At 43.4% G+C, this 21,029-nt stretch overlaps 1 protein-coding gene and 1 pseudogene across 1 annotated transcript in view; one reads left to right on the plus strand and one right to left on the minus strand.

Moving 5' to 3' along the window:
* The first annotated feature begins 1,465 nt into the window (after positions 1–1,465).
* SNX30 (sorting nexin family member 30) overlaps positions 1,466–21,029 on the plus strand; it is a 90,238-nt gene continuing 70,674 nt past the window's right edge. The window contains exon 1 of the mRNA XM_039866904.1: positions 1,466–1,851. Coding sequence (XP_039722838.1) covers positions 1,696–1,851 — 156 coding nt within the window. The 5' untranslated portion in view covers positions 1,466–1,695. The remainder of the gene's footprint in view (positions 1,852–21,029) is intronic.
* LOC120605861 (uncharacterized) lies at positions 16,610–16,728 on the minus strand (annotated as a pseudogene).

Here is a 21,029-nt window from a genome sequence, read left to right on the forward strand (position 1 = left end):
TGTGGTTGTGTAAATAACACCATCCGATAAGAAATACCCATCTATAGAACACTTCTTTCTAGTTATTGTCATGCTATTTATTTTAATGCCAATCAGGAGAACAGTGAACGGGGTCTGTAGTAATTATAAGCAGCCCTTGAATATAAAAGTATTATTAATTTTACCTGATTCCAAAAGGACTAGACATTGGCATTCCTGAGATAGATGCAGCATTTAAAATTGTTCCCAGTGCCCTCTGAATTCTATTCTCACCAACCAAGAGATACACGTTGGGGGAGGTAAAAGATTATAACTTGCCGTTCTAAGGCCCAACGAATTATAGCAGGGAAAACAAGGAAAATCTTTGAAGCTCAACGAGTCTCTAAGTGTTATTTATTTTGGATTAGCTTCAACTCTGCATTCTCCTCCTGCTAAAGCATCACTTGTTTCTAGATAAAAGTGTACGGGAGATCACAGTAAATCTCAACTTCAAGCTTTGTCAGGTGAAATGGGACAAACCTATAGAGTTTGGGGAGAGAGAAAAAGACGCGCTCTCACAATGAGCCGTCTAACTCGTTACTTTGTTCTTATTTGTTCTTGCGCGGACTAGTTATCTCTGCTGAGTCGGCCCTAAGAACAAAAACTGCAGAGACAGGTAAGGTGGAAAAAGGTGAACTTGCACCCCAAAGAGTTGAAGTAATGCCTTGACTATGTCTGCTCTGCTAGCAAATAAAACTGAGAATCTAGCTCAGCCAACGGCCGAGAAAGGAAGCACAAAAGCATGAAAATGAACTTAAACCTCTTACAAAAGGCAGTTCGGTCAAGGTGTGGGTCATGTATTATTTGTAGCACTCCCTCTATTTACTGATGCTCTCACTCTTCTGAGGCTTAACCATTAAACGAACAGGGGCAGAAGCAAGATGGCACGGGGATCTCAGCGTGCATTTGAAAAAAAAAAACCACCCACCGTCTCCTTGAATTATTGTTCTCTCTCTCCTTTGGGCCTCATCGCCTTTTATGCCATTCTTATAATACGCGTCGTAATCCCTTTCGTTCTGGGTTATTTCAGAGGGCAGAAGATCCCGACCCACGTGAGTGTCCCAAAGCCCCCAGCCCCAGGCGTGGCTGCCCGTGGGCGCATCAGTGATCGCGGGTGGAATGGAACAGCATCCTCCAACGTCTTTTTCCGCCTCTGATTTCCGTTAAACATTTACTCTGGGGACGGCGCGCAGTCTCCACAAGGCCGGCCTCTTGGAAGGCGAGGCTGGACGCTGGGAGGACAGCGGCCGAGGGCTCCCCGCGCACTTCCTGCGGGGCGGCGGGCGGGGGCGGAGCTGCCCGCCTCCCCTCAACCCCCTCCGGCTCTCGCTCCCCGCGCGGGGGCGGCCCAGGCGCTGCGGGGGCGGGGCCGCCAGCGGCTGGGCGGCGTGGCGGTGCTGGCTGGGCGCCGCGGGCCAAGGTGCGAGCCGACCCGCGGCGGGCTGCGGCGCGGAGCGTGGGCGCGCGGTGCGGAGCAGCCCAGCCCAGCCCAGCCCGGCCCAGCGCGGGCCGAGACGAGCCGGCGGGTGGCGGTGGCAGAGGCGGCTCCCAGCTCGGCCCGTGCAGGGCCTCAGGCACAGCTGCGGCCGAGCGGGGCCTCAGCCCAGGCGCGGTGGGAGCCCGCCGCGGCGGGCAGCAGGAGGAAGCGGCGGCTGCGCGTCCCGAGCCGTCCGCGCCATGTCGGGCGGGCCCTCCAAGGCCCTGCCGTCCACGGGGCCCCACTCCCTGCGCGACATGCCACACCCGCTGGCGGGCTCCAGCAGCGAGGAGGCCGTGGGCGGCGACAGCACACCCAGCCCGGACCTGCTCATGGCCCGCAGCTTCGGCGACAAGGTGGGGTGCGCTTAGCTGGGGGATGGTGGATCCCGAGCTCCTCTGGGCCCCGAGCCGCGCCCACCCTGGTGCTCCTTCCCGGGGGGCAGGCGTGCCCTCGCCCCCAGAGCCTTTGGGAAAGGCGTCTGCTCTCTGCGGACTCTACGGGGTCCCAGCCGCAGGGGAAGCGGGCAGAGGAGACGAGCTTGCCGGGCTGTGACTGGTCGTGAGCGCGGGTGACAGCTGGTGGGGAGGGGTCCCGCCTGCGGGTTGGGGCTGGATGTGTGTGTACAGTGCTCGGCGCCTGTGTCCTGGGATGGGGTCCCGGGTTCCTCCAGGTGCATCCCTGAAGCTGAGCTGCAGAGTAACTTGTAGCTCCAGTTTGCTGGGGGTGCAAAGAAGTAAGTTAGTTAATGGTTTTCCGTGGTAGGACTGGGCAGCCGTGGTCTTACTGCCAGTCATCTTCTTCCTCCTGTCTGTCATGCGGGAAGGGATCTTTGTTTAGGTTCGTTGTGTGCACTGAGAAGTCATCTGACTCAGACCCCAGCCGGCCACAGGAGACTCAACTGTGGTTTTCTCTCTGGTGCTCCTTTCACCTCTGACGGCCTCCTACGCGGTTTAGGTTCGGCAGAAGCTGGTTTTGTTGATAGAAGGAAAGCTCGCCCTTTGACCTTCTTTGTGCAGAAAGAAGCTCCTGATTTTCTTAGAACAGCATAACCCTCCCGCTGCTTTGAGAGACAGCAGAGTCCAGTGATTGGTAAGGGGACGCATCGCCCGCCCCCATCGCCATTTCAGCTGTGACCTGGACTTGAGCTGTGATTGTATCAGCGCTGCTGTTGCCCCTTAGTCACTAATTGCAGAAATTAGAATTTTTCTTAACATTCGTGATCAGGATTGCCTCCCCCTTAGATGGGAGGACATAGTTAAGATGAATATACCTGTACCGAACACTCAGAATAGCTAGGCAGGGGTGCCCTATGTACCTTCTTGAGAGGGTTCGTAAAATGAAAGAGTGGGCAGCGAGGGGTAAAGCATTAGGAACAAGAAGACTTAAAAAGCTAATGCAACCAATGAATTGAGGCAGCTTGAGGTGTGTGTGTATGGGTCTTTGTAATTATTTCTTTGTTTTATAGATTATAACTCTATGAAGGCTTATGTCACTTGGAAATACCTTCCCTATTTGACATTCAATAAGTGACGAATGATCGAATGAGTAATTTGTTGCTTTCTTATGGAAAATAGAAATTGTCCTACATGCATGTAGGTTAAATCTTTTGATTTCTGTCTCAGGTCTGTGTAAGATAGTGAATTAGTTATCTATTGCTGTGTAACAAACTACTCCAAAATTTAGCTCTTGAAAATAGTATCTGTGTGTAAAAAATCTGGAAACAGTTTAGCTGGGTGGTTCTGACTCAGACCTTTCATGAGGCTGCAGGCAAGCTGTTGAGTAGGGTTGTGGTCATCTGAAGGCTGGATTTGGGAAGTGAGCCTCCAAGCTCACTTGCTTGGCTGTTGGCAGGTAGTTCCTCTCCATTGGGCTGCTTGACATGGCAACGGGTTTCACTTGGAGTAAGTGATCGAAGACAGCGAAAGATCCCAGTACTCAAGCCACAGTCTTGTATAACTTAATATTGGGAGTGACATGCCACCGTCATATTCTGTTGGTCACACAGACCAACAACACTACTGGTACAATGTGGGAAGAGGGTATGAATGTAGCAAGTTCTCGAATAATGTCATTTTGTTATAACATTGATGAGATGCTATAGAAAGTTTTGTTTATCGATTAGCCTATGGTAAAATTATTTTTTTAATATGTAGTTTCACTTAAAGTCGCAAAGTCTGTTGACAGTAAGTTAGGAATCGTTGGGGCCATCTTGGAGGCTGGCTACTGCAGATGGATATTTTAGATATTTGCTTAATGATCCACTTTTGGAGGATACCTGATGCAGAAGTATGGGCATTTTACTAATAAGCAGTGGGGGGACAGATGCCCGGTACCACCAAGAGCTTATTGGTGGGCAGGAAGTCAGGTCCAATTCTAATTACTGCAGGCTGCCTTTATAGGGACAGTTCTGTGAGAGAGAATCTTGAAGACCTAATTATTAATTATTGAATATTAATAACTCTCCTTACAGGTGCAAGGAACATCAACATCACATCACTCCCAAGGGCCTCATTTATAATAACCAGTGTAATTTCCTTAGAGGCAAAGCAATGCAATTTCTTTCTCTGACTGAGAGTAACATTTTCCTTGAATCTTGGCATGCACACATGTTTTCGTAACTCTGGAGAAATTTCTGTAGAGAGAACTAGGAAGCAACAGAGGTGAATCATTATCAGTGGAAGGCAGTCTTTCCTTTGCCCTGCTGTTTCTTGCCCAGGCGGCATGGAGGGCAGGTAGGAAAGTTGAGTGCTGTGGTCTGCCTTTGAAAAGAAGCCTGTTCTCTTGCCTTTCTGGACATTAGGGTTGTGATCCTGGATGCCTGATTGTGAGTCAGTTTGGGGCTTGGATAATGAGGATTTGACAAGTTGCTTATAGTGCAGTGTTATCATATTATGCAAAGGGAATTGCTTTTTGTGAGCCCAGGATGGTGCCATGAACAGGGAAGCCTGTGTCTAAGTCTAGCAGACACTTCCGAATGGGCTTTGGGGTGCCGGGAAGGAGGGAAAGACCATATGCGCTGGTCTCTCCATGCACAAAACTTAAAATCATTCAAACCGTGGAGTGATGGGAGGAATCTTCTCTATTTGCCTGGGGTTGCTAGGACTAGTTCTTTTGCCAGCTAAACTCACCAGGCCTTCTATCACTACTACATCCTTCATCTCCACCTAAAATGTAAATAAACCACTGGCCTATCTTTCTTTTTTACTTTGATCCGCAAACTGCCCTGGGCTACTTCTCCCTTGACTCAGCTTCCAACTCTTGTGTGCCTTCCCAAACTGAACATCAAGCCCTTTCAAGTCCCAACTGTGGTTAACACCCCTACCCACATCCTCAATCTCGTCACTGAACTCTTCCACCTCTTTCTGTCCCTGTAGGTCACTGCTTCCTCTGAAGTCTTCAAAATGGAGGTATTTTTTCCTCTTGTACTCCACTTATATCAGAATCAGGAGATAGGGGGTTAGCGTCCTCTATTCCTCCCTGTCTTTTACAAACCAAGTTCTGCTCCTTTGAGGCTCATGTCATTTTATTTGTTCATCCAGCAAGTATTTGAGAGCCTACTAAGAGTTAGGCACTGTTGAAGGAACTTGAGATGAATCAACCAGTTGAAGACCCCTGCCTTCATTGGATACATTTAGTGAGCACATACTATATTATGTAATAAAAGCCATGGAAGGAAGAGAAAGGGCAGGGAGGGGGGTGTTCAGAATCACTGGCCATGGTTAGGAGGATTTGGATAGGCCTTATTGAGAACTTGAGATTGGAGCAGAGGCTTGAAGGAGGTGAGGGAGTTAGCAAGTGGATATCTGGAGGAGTGTCCAGGTGGAGGAAACAGCCAAAGCAGAGGTCTGAAGGCATATTCCTGACTTGTCAGGGAATAGCCCAGTGGCCAGTGTGGCTGGAGCAGAGTGAGCAATGGGAAGTCATAGGGTGAGGGTGTGGCAGGGTGGGGCGGATTATATAGACCTGGTAGGCCACCCCGAGAACTTTGGCCTTTACACTGAGTGCCATTGTAGGGTCTTGAGCAGAAGGAGAATGTGGTTTGTCTTCGGTTTTGGAAAGGATCACACAGGCCGTTGAACTGAGAATCCTTTATTCAACTATTCAACAGAATTAGATTTCTTTTTGGTTAAAAGGACATACACTGAATGCAGACTGGTTGAAGAAAAAGAAATACTCGTTCCAGGTTGTTGTATGTTGTTGAAAAGCTCCAGGTATTTTTGCTTCAGGAATAGCTGTAACTAGGTATTCACATGATGTCCAGAATCTGTCACTTTCCATCTTGGCTCTGCTTTCTTCGTTTTAGCTTTATTCTCAAGCTAGCAAGGGATATGCTATACAAACAAGCTTCACAACCCGAGCAGAAAGAGAGCAACTCTTCCTTGATAGTTGCAGCAAAAGCTCTGGGCTAGTGTCTCATGGGCCTAAATTGGGTCAGGCATCGAAACCAATCTTGGTAACTCTGATTGCTCAGGTGGGGAACAGGTCTTTATCTTCAGAGCACCGAGAAGGGAAATTTTTATGTTTGTTTGTTTTAACTGTGAAATGTATATCTGAAGTATATAAAATGTGTCTGTGTAGTCTAAAGAATAAAATGTGTCTATATTGGTTTTTAAAGAAGAACAACATGAACGCTCATGTTTCTACCCCCTAGATTAAGCTATAGAATGTTAGTAATATTTTGGAACCTCCTCTGTGCCTGGGGATGACAGAGGTGGCTTCCAGAGCAAAACCAAGATGCTATTATTAGAAGGAGGAGGAACCAGTGAATACCAGACAAACGGCAACAAGAAATGGCCATTACAGACCTTCCACTACCTCTTTCCACCCTGTCGTTTTCTCACGTCCCAGCTTCTCACTCCTATTGATTAAAATCTTTCAACCCGCAAATCTCAAATCGTGCACTCATCTTGGAGACTCTGTCCAAATCTCCAAACCCCTCCATTTCTTGACCCTATTTCCAGTCACCCTCACCTCTTTTTCCAGTTCAGCTGCCCTTTCCCATGGCTACACCCTCGCATTATGACACGTGGAACTGTTCCTGCTCTGAAATGATGCCATCAGATATCATCTTTTCTTGCCTTACCCTCCTCTCAGTCAGTAATAACTGACTACACCTGTTCTCTGACCTCATATGCATTCACCTACCTGCTTTAGATTCTGTGGCTCACCTCGTCACTTGATCCTGCCACTGTCCTTGACTCAATCGCTTTGCTCTCCTTTTACACCGAACCCAGATCATTCCATTTGTTTATGTCTGTTGCCTACACCTAGGGTGTAAAGGCCTCTTAAGAATTCCTGCCAATGTAAAACCACAGCTTCCAACCACAGATGGGACCTCCGTGGTGCCGGGCACTCCTTTCTTTCCACAGTGGGCTCGTGTTCTGTACTGTGGCCGATCTGAAGCTTTTCTCTGCTCCTTACACCCTCCACCCGTCCTTCTGCTGATGGTCTCATTTTCTAGCTTAGAGTAGGTAGAAACCGCTGTAAACAAACTTCCTTTCACCAAATTACAAAATGATGGTCATCTGTAGCCATCTTTGCTTTCCTACTCCCTGTTGCAATGGAAGAGATTCTAAGCTGATCTTAAACTATACAGCTTGTCCCTCTGGCCTCTTGGAGACACTGCCCTGTTGTCCTCCTGCCTCACTCCTTTGTCTGCAGACTCTCTCAACTAGCTATTCCCATCAATATTTAAACATACTCAAGTCGCTCTTATTTGTAAAACAAAGCAAGAGTAAAGAAACCTCTGCTGTGATGCTCCCTTTACCTCCATCTCCTGTCTGATTTTGTGACTCTTCTTCACAGCCAAACCTTTTAGGAGACAGGTTTGCTTCTCTTGTCTCTACTTCCTAATCTCTGGCTTCCTGTTCAGCCTATTGCTATCTGGTTTCTCACTTGCCTATTCAAGGTCCCTTGTGACTTCCTTATTGCTAAGTCCAGTAGATGCCTCACAGTCCTTTTCTCACCTGACCTCTTGGTAGCACTTGATGCAGTCAAGAGCAGCCCCTTGCTTAAAACATTCTTCACTTGGCTTTGTGTTTTAGAGCGTGTGCTCTGGAGCCAGGTTGTCTGGATTTGAATCCCAGCTCTACTACTTACGCTCTCTATAACAGCAAATTATTTTATCTCTCTGGCCCTCAGTTTTCTCATCATAAAAGGGTACCTGTGCTACACGGTTGCTATGAAGACCCAGTGAGTTCATTTCTAACACACTAAAACACACTACCTTGAGGAGTGCCCGATATATAGTGAGCTTTTATTAAAGATGAGGGTAGTGATGGTGGTTTTTATTCCTTGATATTGCATTCCACATTTTCTTTGTGCATTTTTGCCTGGTCTTTGTTAACTTCTGTATCGGTTGCGATCTGGTCAGGGAATAAAAACTACTGTAGGCATCTCACCAGGAATACATGCAGAGGACAGCGACGCAACCAGAGAGTAGCAATTGCAGGAAGCTGCTGTCATCCTGAAGGCTGGAGGGTCAATGGGAGGAGGCAATGTTAGCGTAATCCAGGTACTTCTGTGGGGATTCCAACCATGGTTGGGTTGCTCAGCAAGAGCTGGGACCACAGAGAAAGGGAGCCCTGGAGAGGGAGCAGCTGCTGCCAGGGACTCTGGTCTGAACCAGAGGGAAGGGTTTGATTAGTATCTAACAATGGCCGAAGCCAGAGAGGAAAGCAGAACTGGAGAGGAAGAGGCGGGCAAGCCTGAAGATCGCTGGACCGCTGGATCCACCTGTGCCACCTGTGCCTGAGGCTAGCTAGCCCTGCTCTCTGGGCTTCCTGGTTACAGGCAGCCATGAATTCTCTTTCGTTTACACTATTTTTAGTTTGGTTTGTCACTTGAAACTTTAAAAAAAATTGACCAGTCCATCGACTTTAAAATGTGAAATGAGAATTGAGTTTTACATTGGCAGGATTGAGAAGGGGGTGCTTAATTTCTATTGGTCAGCCCCACTTTTGGGGTGTACACCTGCAAATCAGCTAAGGTGGCAGAGGTGTGTTTTCACCAGGACTCTGAAGTTCGAGGAGGCTTTCAGGTACAGCATGGGGAAAGCATCATGGGCTGAGGGAGCAGCTTGAACAAAGCTCCGGAAGTGGAAAAGACTTGTGCCCACTGGAGTTGGATCGAGTTGGGTTTTGAGAGTCTGGAGGTGGGGATTAGTGAGCGATGAGGTGGGAAGTCAGATCAGGAGGAGGCTGAAGACTGCTTTGAATGCTGTGACGTGGAGGTTGTTTTTATTATTTAGGTACAAGCCAGCCCTAGAGGGTTTTTGAACAGGGGAATGTGTGATCAGTGCTTGAGATGAGGAGAGACTGGCAGTGAAAGGTAGGATATGAGAAGGTGTTAGCCTGCTTTAGGTTGAAGCTGTTGCCTGAAAGAAGAAAGATTAGCAAATGTAAAGATGACTAGTTTTGGTAAGGTGGGGATGACTGGTTTTCTAATCAAGGTACTGATTGATTAGATATTGATTCTGATATTGCCTGGTGCTCTCGTTGAGGAGGGGAACACAGATTGGGACGCGCGTGGGAGTCGGAGGTGTAAAGATGACTAGGATGCAGTTTGAAGTCAGGAGTTCAGGACAGAGGTTACCTGAACCCCACCGGTAGAAACGCACGTACACTTCAAGGCTTAGCGCAAATGGTGTCCCCAGGATGCTCTCCTGTGTTATATAGGTGTGTAACCCCAATGGATCAAATAGAGATGGGAATGGAAGAATGCAGAGGTTAAGCTCAGACTTTAGACAAAGTGGATATTGACAGTCACATGGAAGGCAGGAGGTCATAGCAGTATGGTATAAGAAAGGTGGTAGCTTAGGAGAAAAAAAGCAGAGTTGGGGAAAGGTCTTTAGAAAAGAGGAGAAATGAGCATTAGTGGAGGTTATGGGAAGGAAGATGTTCATGATAAATGAGAGTCTCTCAAAATAAGTACGTAAATAACAGCTTGGCAAAAGTGCACAACTAATTTGTGTATGAGCTGCTGGGTTTGTTTACTAGACATTAGAGGGGTCATATGCTGTCTCACATCTGCACCTCAGTGTGTGTGTGTGTGTGTGTGTGTGTATGTATGTTGGGGGCGGGGTAGAGAGTGGGTAAGAGTGGTGGAGAGTGGATAAGAGCAAGAGAGATATGCAAAAAAAGGTGTTTCAGGACTCCTGTTTGAAAAAAGGCACAGAGGCAGGAGGAGCACACAGCATGTTTGCGTAGCGGAGTACAAGCGCTCTTCAAAACCTATATCTTTTGAGCATCTGCTACATGCCTGGCTCTGTGCTAAATGCTGGAGATGTTGAAAAATTAAAAAAAGGTCTTTCCTTGGAGAGGTTCATGGTCCAGAGAGAAGAGGGATATGTACACAGATGGTTGCAATAGCATGTGAAAGATGCTAAATGTATTTACTAGCTCTGCGGCCTTGGGCGAGTTTCTTAACCTTGTACAGTAGCCCTTCCGCCTTAATGTGGGACTTTGCTTTCTGCGGTTCCAGTTACCCACGGTCACTGAGGTCTGGAAATATTAATACTGGAAGAGCTAAGGTAAATTTATTGTACAAGTGTGAGACTTTTCTGTACTATGCCCTGTGTAAGGCATTATGTTCCTTGGGAGTTAAGATATCTAAGTTCTAAAATGGACAGGTCAGGTCTCAGATGTTCGGGTAAATGATATCTTACTGTAATTAGAATAAAAATGGTTATGCAATAGCTGTTTTATTGCAAAAATGGAAGCCTAGACCTTCTTCAGGGCTATTTAATTAGGGCAGAGGAATATTCTAAGGAATTGGGCTTGTCATCTTGCTGGCATCAGCATCTGTGCTGCAAAAAATGTAACATAGCAGCCTTTCTCTGTCATGTCCAATCAAGAAATCCTTGTTTATTTCATGACTTGCATCAGCAATTGTTCATTCTCCAAAGATTTATGTTGGCCTGTCATGTACCATGCCTGAAGCATATGTAGAGAATGAGAGATGACCTTACCTTCTAGGCACCCACAGTTCAGGAAGGGGGACAGAGGAGGTACAAGTGAATAATTGCAATTTAGCATAATGGTAGGGGTATATTGTACAGAATATCGTGAGGGTTATCAGAATTTCTTTGCATTAAAGAAATTCTAGACTGAAGCATGTTTGAAGGGGTCCTTGGATTCCCTCTTATAGGTAATAACTACATTTTGTCTTTTAATGTTTATGTTGGAATTTCAATGAGAATTTGAATAGTTGTTTTCTGGTGTGATGATAATGAGAAATTCTTTACTACATTTCAGCCCTTAGATTTTATTGTGTATATGTTAATCCAATGAATGTTCTTTACCAGCGTATCCAAAATTGGCTACAATATTTGTGAGGGCCAGTACAAAATTTAAATACTTGTCCCTTGTTAAAAAGTTATTGAGGATTTCAAGATAGTGGCAACAGAGCATTAAATCCAGTATGGAACCCTTCTGAAAGCGAGATGCTGATATCCTTTGGATGTACTGGTTTTCAGGTCCTGTTAAAATCACTCCTTACTCATTTCAGTGTTCTGGTTTAGGACTGTTGTCATTCTCTGGGTATGCTTGCAATAAGTTAGGGTCTTCAGGGCTTGCTTCTCCAGTCTGAACTGACTGGAACTTGCCTGGAATACTCCATCCTCTGTCAACATTCTAGCTTTCCCTGTTTCTAGAAAAACTTAACATGGTCTTCTCTATGCCCAGGTTTTCATGTTTAACATATGCTTGCGACTGCTTTTCATTTTCCTAACAGTTGCTTCTACCGTCTTTTCCTTGGTTCTGGTCTCTTTCTTATGAAACTTATCCAGCATATGCTCCCTCAGTTACCCTACCTTTACCCAGAGATAATAGTAATGTGTGTTTGTAGTCGTTGCTAACATTTACGGAACACCTGCTTTGGTTGGGAGCTTTACTGCATCATCTCAGTGCACTCTCCTGTGACATAGTTACTGTCTCATTCCCTTTTGACAGCTCAGGAAGTGTAGGCTTTGAGAGGTGAAGTAACTTGTTCGAGGTCTCGGAGCTAGAAGAAAGTGAGGCTGGGATTTGAACTTGGGTCTTTGTTAAAAAGTTATTGAGGATTTCATTTTTAATTTCAGAGCCCACTTTCTTAACCACCACCAATGCTACAGAACTGTCGTCCCTTCCCAAACCTCTTCCTTCTTTTTTGAGCATTTAAATGCTTTAGGCACTGTACGTTGCATTTCTTATACAAAACACAGTCTTCAGGCCAAGGGGCATGAAACCATTCTCTACTGTATCTTAGCCCAGTCTCTTCCCTTATTTCAGTTTCTAGGTCTTCCAGCCTTCTCCTCCTCATGTGCCCGTCTCTCATGTTCGAGAAGTTTCCTAAGGCTCACTACTTTTTGCCTGCTCACCCTTCCCATCACAGTCAGGCTCCTCAGATGAGAGGTCTTTGTGCACTGCTTCCATCTGCCTCGCCATCTGCTGCCTCTTGCCTCAGTATCAAGCAAGCCCCCTGGTCCAGGTTCTGCCCCTATCACTCGCTGCTCACAGAGCTCCACAGTGGCTGTTTTTCTTTTGCAGAATCTCAGGCTTTTAGAACTACAGAGGCCTCAAAATGCCTTCTTAGCATCTACGGAAACGATAATTTGTTTTTTTCTGCATTAATCTTTTAATATAATTAATTGATTTCTTAATACTGAACCATACTTAAATTTATACTTAGGTTAAGTCTTATTTGGTCTTGGGTTCAGTGTGCTCCTGTTTTGTATGGACTTTTAGATTTATTCTATATTTTCTGTTTATTTTGCTGTCTCCCTCCATTTTCTGACTTTGGCAGATTGATTAAGTTTTGTTTAGTTTTATTTTCCTCCAAGTTCTATTTCCTGTTTCTATTTGACTAATGTTTATAATTATATTTTTAAACCATAGGCATGATTTACTTAGTATCTATAAATTTCTCTAGAACAAGGAGAACCCTTAGGCTTTCTTTTACTTTCCCTTTTTAAAAAATCATCCTGAATCATCCTGTGATCAATCTTTGTTAAAAAAAAAATTGATGCCCCTTTCTTTTTTATGAATTCTTTTCTTAACAGTTACCTTGAACTTCACAGTTACTTCAACTGTCCATTAAACTTATGTCTTCTGTCTTGAACAAAGGCTTTATTCTGATTTATTTTTCTGTGAGTTACATGAGGCTGGAGGGAACCCTGGATGATATACATTATATAACAACATCCGAGTGGTATTATTCTTGTCTGAATGGTAATTTGGCTGAGTTTTTCCCCTTAAGACATACGTAGAGATTGCTTCATTTTCTTCTTTTTTATTTTAAAAACACTTGAGATTAAAGCATTTTTGAAAATCAGTTTTGTAGAGTGTCATTTATCTTAAATCACTACCATATAAGTGTGTGATTCAGTGAATTTTGGCAGTTGCATATACCTTTGAAACTACTATCACAATCAAGATGCAGAAGGTCACCTACAAAAGTTTTCTCATGCCCCTTTGTAGTTCATATCTTTTTCCACCCTTGGCACTAGGCAACCACTGATCTTCTTTCTGTTACTATATTTGCATTTTCTAGACTTTTGCATAATTGGAATCATAAAATATCTACTTGTTTGTGTATGGCTTCTTTCACTCCACATAATGATCTTTATCCACGTTGTTGCTATATCTATAGAACTATTTCATTACTGAATAGTATTCCATTGAATGAATTTGCCACAATTTATCCATTCACTCATTAATGGACATGTAGGTTGTTTCCAGTTTAACGCTATTACGAATTAAGCTGCTACACTAAAAAAGAAGAGCAAACTAAACCTATAGCAAGCAGAAGGAAGGAAAATTGAATGGAAATTAATGGAATAGAAATAGAAAATCAATAGAGAAAATTCATGGAACCAAAATTTGTTTCTTTGAAAAAAAAATCAACAGAGTTGACAGCTTTTTAATGGGATCAACCAAGAATAATAGAAGATTCAAATTACCAAAATCAGAAATAAAAGAGTAGACATTACTACTGACCTTTCAGAAATAAAAAAAAGGGATTATAAGGGAATACTGTGAACAGTTCTATGCCAATAGGTTACATAACTTAGAATGGACAAATTCTTGGACACAAATAAAGCTGCTATGAATATTCATGAACAAGTCTTTGATTGACAGGTTTTCATTTCTTTTGGGTAAATACCTAACAGTGGAGTTGAGTGATGGCAGCTTCATACCTTTGCCAAGACTTGGTATTGTAAGCCCTTTTAGTTTGATCAATTCTAATGGATGTGTATTTTGTGGTTTTAGTTTGCTTCTGCCTGATTACCAATGATGTTGAGCCTTTTTTTCACATACTCATTGGCCATTTTTATGTCTTTTGTGAAGTATCTTCAAATCTTTTGCTTTTTTTATTATTATTTTCTAAATTATTTTTTTAATTTAGTTTCAAGTGTACCGTACATTGGTTAGACACCTTTATAGTTCATAAAATGATCCCCCCAATTGCTCCTTCCCTCCCCTGACCCTCCACCTAGCCAATGTGTTAATGCTAACTGCATTCCCTATACCATGCTCCCCATCCCCATGACCATCCATCAGCTACTAATTTGTACTTCTTTAGCCCTTCACCCCATTCTCCCAGCCCCTAAAACTCCCTTTCCCTCTGTCCAACACTAAATTGTCCATTATATTTGTGAATCTGTTTTTGATTAGTTTGTTCTTTTTATTCCTTAGATTCCGCATATATGTGAAATCATAAAGTGTTTATCTTTCTCTGACTGACTTAAATACTTTCTGGGTCCATCAAAGCAATATCTTTTTCCATCTCCTTCCTTTTCATATGTAGGGGTCTTGTTTTCTTATCCTTTCAGGCACTCTATCTTTTGGTTGGAGCACTTAATTCTTTTCTATTTAAGGTACTTGTTGATAGGAATATACTTTTACCATTCTTTATTCCTGTTCTTGATACATGTTTTTCTCCTTAACGAAGTCCCTCCAACATTTTCTGTAATACTGGCTTGGTGGTGATAAATTCCTTTAGCTTATTTTTGTCTGGGAAGCTCTTTATCTGTCCTTCAACTCTAAATGGTAACTTTACTGGATAAATTATTCTTGGTTGTAGATCCCGGGTCTTCATCCTGTCGAATATTTTTTTGCCAAGCCCTTCTGTCCTGCATAGTTTCTTTTGAGAAATCTGCTGCCAGTCTTATGGGTGTTCCCTTATATATAATTATTTGTTTTTCTCTCACTGCTTTTAATATTCCTTCTTTGTATTTAACCTTTGGCATTTTAATTGTGATGTGTCTTGGTGTGGGCCTCTTTGGATCCCTGATTTTTGGAATTCTCTGAGCTTCCTGAGGTTTTATGTTCATTTCCTTTACCAGGTTAGGGAAGTTTTCCATCCTCATTTCTTCAAACAGCTGTTCAATATCTTGATTTTCTTTAGTTATGCCGATCAGATGGATATTTGGACCCTTAATAGTGTCCCATATCCTCCTTAAATTATTTTTATAGTCTTAGTTTCTTTTTTCTTGCCATTCTGATTGCATGTCTTTGGCTTTCCCATCCTCTGTATAGGTCATATGATTCTCTTTATTCACTTTGTTTATTCTATTTAATATACTTCTCATCTCAGATAACGTGTTCTTCATTTCTAACTGGTTCCCTTTTATAATTTTCATTTCCATTTTTTTATAAATGCCAGTTTGTTTATTTTTCATACTATATCCATTTACATTTTTATGTTTTTTTATCTCTTTGTTGAAGTTCTCACTGAATTCATCTACACTTCCCATAAGCTCACTGAGCATCTTAATAACCAGTATTTTGAACTTTGCATCATTTAGAGTGCTTGACTCCATTATTTCTGGATCTCTGCTCTGTTTTCTCATAGAATTTCTGCTGCTTTGTCTTCTCATTCTGGCTGCCTTTCTGTGTCTGTTTCTATGTACTAAGCAAAGCTCCTAAGTCTCGGTTTTTTTAGTGTGGATTTGTGAAGTAGGTGTCCAGTGGCACAGTCCTCAGAGGGGTTCAGCTGCAGGCCAAACTTAGCCCAAGACTCTACTCCTCTGGGGCGACCTGTTAAGATTCAGCAAGCGATCCACAGATGCTGTGCTTATAGTTGCTTCAAAAGGGCCACACTAGAAACTGAGGCTAGCTGCCACCAGTGTGAGTCTCAGCAAGGAGCACCTGACTCCCTGAGGGTACACCTGGAAGTGGCTTGGGTGGGGCCGTGAGTTGGGGCAGGCAGGGTTTCAGGGAATCCTCTCGGTGGAGCGACCTTTGTTATCCAGTTTGATGACGTCAAGGCTATGGTGGTGCTGTGTCTGGTGCACTGGTAGGGAGGAGGGCTCAACGGAACAATGGATACTGCCGACACTTCTGTACAGAGCGTCTTGCCTCGGCCCTCACTCTGACAGTGTCTCCCTGTAAGTCCTTGGTGCCCCCTGCGTGCAGCCAAATCAGCACTGGTGCTCAGAACGAGCAGGTCCGTCACCGCGAAAATCCCTCGCGGACATGGCCCCTTTAAGAGGCGTTTGCTGCTGCCGCAGCCTCTGTCTCACTCAGCCGCAGGGGACCGGGCAGCCCCGCATCCTTGCCCTGTCCTACCTTCTGTCGTTGCAGGGTGTTTTCTTGGACTTGTCCCTAGTTGTATGGCTTGTTCCTCTAGATCCCAGGCAATTTTTTCTTGCTGCTGTTCTTGTTTCCGTCACAACTTTGATTTGGTCGCCAGACGGATGAACAGAGCCTCTGTCATCTATGCCGTTTTTTTTTCTCTTTTTTTTTTTTTTATTGGGCTGTTTTTCTTTTTGAGAGAGAGATATATATGTATACATACACGTACATATATGTAGAGAGAATTATTTAAATGTTATTTATACTTCTTAAAAAAAGTCATTTTATTGAGGTGTGACACACAAAGAGTTGTACATTTTTAATGTATATAACTTGATGAGTTTGAAGATAGGTATACACCTGTGAAACCATCACCACAATCAATGCCATAAATGTATCTGTCACCTCCAAAAGTTTTTTTATACCTTCTTTATGTTATTATTGATAAGAACACTATTTTTTTTTTTTTTTAGGCGAGGCAACCCTTGGTTGACCTCACAGATTGCAAGGACCTTGTTAGCTTGCAATCCTTATTATTATTATTTTTTATTTTTTACGCTTACAGCAGCTGGTCTTCCTAGGCGATCTCTCATCCAAGTACTAACCAGGCCCAACCCTGCTTAGCTTCCGTGATCAGAAGGGATCGGGCTTGTTTGGGGTGGCATGGCCATAGACTAGAACACTATTGATAAAAATCTACCTTCTTAGCAAATTTTTAAGCATATAATACAGTATCATTAACTGTGGGCTCCGTGCTGTACATTAGATCTCTGGGAGTTATTCATCTTGCATGACCGAAGCTTTGTACCCTTTGCTTAACACTTCCCCATTTGGCCCTTCCCCAGCCCCTGGCAACCGCCATTCTACTCTCTGCTTCTATGAGATTGACTAGTTCACGTGCCTTACGTAAGTGGTACCGTGTCGAATTTGTTCTTCTGTGACTGGTTCATTTCACTTAGAATATAATCCTCCGGGTTCATTCATGTTGTTGCAAATGGCAGGATTTCCTTTGTTAAGGCCAAATATTTCGTTGTATGTGTGTACCACATATATTTTCTTTTTTAGAAAGACCGAGAAAAATGCTTTGATTATTGAAATACATCGGTAAATTGAGTAAAATATGTTGCAGTACTGAGTGGATAAACATGCTCATTACCAAATTAAGAACTCTCCAAATATCCCAGTAACCCTCAGTCACAAGTCCCTGAAAATGGCATAGAATTAGCACGATGCGATGCCATGATCAAACAAAGGTAGAAAGGGGAGATCAGGGGCTAGAAGTATTTATTGTTACATAAGCCTTTGACTAAAGAAAATAGGACATTAGTCAAAATGTGCATATGGCATGCAAGTTTCAGAAGTATATTTTAAAATATTGCGTTATTCCTAATTAAAGAAATTCTGACATTTAAACAAAGATGAAAACCAAATAGAAAAAAAAAAAGGAAAAAAGGTAACAGAATCAATTTTATGGCTAAAAATTAATGTGAAGTAGAAATAATGATAGACAAATATATTCCTTGAGGTAATTCACGCATAGTGCCTTATTATTTTAATTTATAGATAGAAAAGGATTTTGTTATATAAAAACTGTTAAAAAGGTATCAGTGAAAAGATACGACCTTCATGGAGTGTGTTAAAAGTGATGCTAGAGCACCGCAGGTCAGCTGGGCAACAACGGTTTGTTAGCTTGTCTTTCGCAGGTGGACCACGGGAAGTTCCATATTCGAGTGTACAGTTTAACCAGTTCCTTTCCAGTACCACAGGGTTCACCGTGTTTTAACTATAGACTTAAGAATTGGAGGTCGGGGGAGACGACTGTTTAGAATTTTGTTGGAAATGTCTGTGCACATTACAATGTCCCATGGAGTGCAATTCCTTCCAACTCCTTCCAAGCAAGTTCTTGATTATTGAGTCATATTGAGTCTTCTAATTTTTTTTGTACAGTCTTCATTTGATTGGATACTGTATCGACAGCTTGGATGGCAGACCAATATATATACCCCTCCACAGTTTCTCCCCTTGTCATCTTCGTTTCCGATTCTTCCATTAGAGCTTTAGATACATTCTGGATACAAGGCCTTGTCAGAGAGATGTATGTTCTCCCATTCTGTCTTGCATTTTTTTTTTTTTAACTTTAAATTTGTGTTTGTGAGAGGGAAAGAGTGAGGAAGGGAGAGATAATTTTATTTTTATATATATATATATATATAAATAAAATTATATATATATATATATTTTTTTTTGGCTCATTATATCTTCACTCTGCATATCGGGAGAATTCCTTGATTTGATCTGAATGGTGGGTTTATTTTGCATCCCATTCTGATATTTCTACTTTTCTATTTAATTTAAATTTAACCTCACTTATGATTGTTTTAGCAGTCGTGTCTTTGAATCTGCTTTCAGAATGTGATGTGCACATGATGATTTGACTTAGGGCAGGAGCTGACCGCTGCCCTGACCTAGACCAGAGTGCACTGAGTCCAGCCTGCATGTGTGGGACTCTGCCGCTTCTGCCTTTTTGGCGAGGGAAGTACTGTTGCCCCAAGCAATGAGGCTTGTTCTCGTACCACCCAGTGCGCATGTCTGTGTATGTATGTGTGTTCACAAGCAGTGCACAGACTCTGCAGTTGGCTGGCCTTCATCTTGACTGCTGAACTGTATACTTAAAACTGGTTAAGATGGTAGATTTTATGTGTATTTTAGTACAGTTTAAAAAGCGAGCGAGCGAGAGCTAAGAGAGAGAAGGTTATAAAGGAACTCATTCTAGTGTCCTGAAAACACTTGATGTGTGGGTTCACTGATGGCAGCTGGAAGAGCTCTGAGCCTTGAGGGTAGGGATGGGATGAGGTAAGAAGAGAGCAGAGACTAGATCCTTGGAAGTACTCTTGGACAGGCTTCCTGTTAGAGTGTGTGGCTGATAACAGGGTAGTAGGCTGGATAGACTCTTCTGAATTGAGGAAGTGGGACAGAGTTGCTCTGCAGATGGAGAATTTCACAGCTGATCCCCAAATACGCTTCCTCTTTTCTTTATTCAAGTTGCACTCAAAACTCAGCACTCCACACTCTTTCATCACCTCTACCTGCCACCTCAATGCCTGCTGCTCTTCTCAGTCACTGTCCCTCTTAAATTTGTTGTTTTTTTTTTCCCTACACCCTCCCCATAGTCACCATTTCCCACTGCGGCCCATTTAGGTTTTGGTTTCTTAACTCTGGCTAACTTTGATTTTTCTGTGAATTTGATCCTATCTTCTGTATCTCCAGAAATTCCTCAATTTTTTTTTTTTTCTAAGTTGAATGATAGCATCCATCCCTGTTTTCTGGCTTTTTAAATGCGTTTATTCTTATTTCAATATTTCTTTTGTCATTTCCTTGGAATTTAGAGTAACATGAGAGTGAAGCACAGGGCTTGATTCATCACCATTGGGGACTTAAGTGTTCTTTGTCCCTTTCACTGGCAGGGCTTGTAACAGCCTCTTTTTTCATTTGTTTCGCTTCCATATAATTTTAATAATAGTAGCAGCTATTAAATTGAGTGTTCGCTAAGTGCCATATATCACGTCAGAGCTGAGTTAATTGTTCTTTCATTTCGTACCCGCTGTATACCAGGCAGACATTGTTCTCTTTATGCACTGCTGCTTAACAAACCACCCCAAAACAAAGAAGGTTAGAACGCAAATTTATTCTTATCTTTTGTGGTTCTGTGTGTTGCCTCGGCTGTGTGCTTCTTGCTTGGTGTCTTTCATGTGGTCATCAGAGGGCTCAATTGGATTGGATGCCTAAGATGACTCACATGTGGCTGTCAGTTGACTTGAGTGGCATCTCCATGTGGCTTGGGCTACTGAGAGCATGGTAGATGGGTTCCTGGAGGACGTGTCCCAAGAACGAGCATTCCAAGAAACAGGAAGTGGAAGCTGCTGGGCCATATGAGAGCTCTGTCCGGAAATGGCACAGCATCAGTTCTGCCCTGTTCTTTTGGTCAAAGCATTCATATGGCCTGCTCAGATTCAACAGGGTGGATTGATAGACTCCAGCTCTGGATGGGACAGCAGCCAGGTCACATTGATGGCATGTGCGATAGAAGATATTTTTATAGCCTTTAAAAAACACAAACTGCTGCAGTTGCCGTACTGGAGAAAGGTAACTGATACCAGATCCATAGCTCCTCAGACCCTGTGGTTCAGTGGCAGAGGCAAGTAGGTAGGTAAACAGACAATGATAGTGCAAATGGTTAGTGTTATGAAAGGGCCAGGCACAAGGGCCTGCTGAGAGCATTGTGGGGGAATATCTGACCCAGACTTGGAAAGTGCTGGTGGGCTGGGGACGGAGTCTTTGGTTGAGAAAGAAGACATCTTAGCAGGGATATTTTTGGAGCTGAGTCTTGAAGCATAAATGGCATTAGTTAGGTGAACTAGGAGAAGGAAGTCATCCTGGGGGGAGGAAATATCCTGTACAGAGACATGATGTGGCGGGGAGGGGGGATGTGTGAGAAAAAATGGCACTTTGGGGGAATTGCTGAAAAACAGGATTGGCAGGTAATTAGGTGCTGCTGGGATGGGAAGGTGAAACTATAGCAAAGATATGTTCTACCTTTGGATTCTGTGAGTCTTTGGCTTGATGTATGCGCGTCCTCGGTTGCCTACCGAGTGTGTTAGTGGGGAGCTCAAGTATCTTCTTAGGGGTGATGAATGGGCGGCTTTAGGGGGATGATGGAAGAGCAAGCCTCATCAGCCTCATTTTGGGGATCCTTTCCTGGATCCTGTCCATTCTTCATCATTCATTTCCCCTTCTGTTACTTATTCTATTCTTTGTTTCTCAATCTGTAGCTCAAGTGAGCACATAGAAAGGGATTATGTTCAGTGTTGAAGAATAAGGGCAGACAAGGGAAGAGAGGGATGGGGGCAAAAGTTGGAGAACTTACTCATAGCGAGGTGCTTGGCTGCACGTTTCAGAGATTTGCTCTCATTTGATAC

The sequence above is a fragment of the Pteropus medius genome, unplaced genomic scaffold, assembly GCF_902729225.1.
Source record: "Pteropus medius unplaced genomic scaffold, Ma_sr-lr_union100, whole genome shotgun sequence".
Taxonomy (NCBI): Eukaryota; Metazoa; Chordata; class Mammalia; order Chiroptera; family Pteropodidae; genus Pteropus; species Pteropus medius.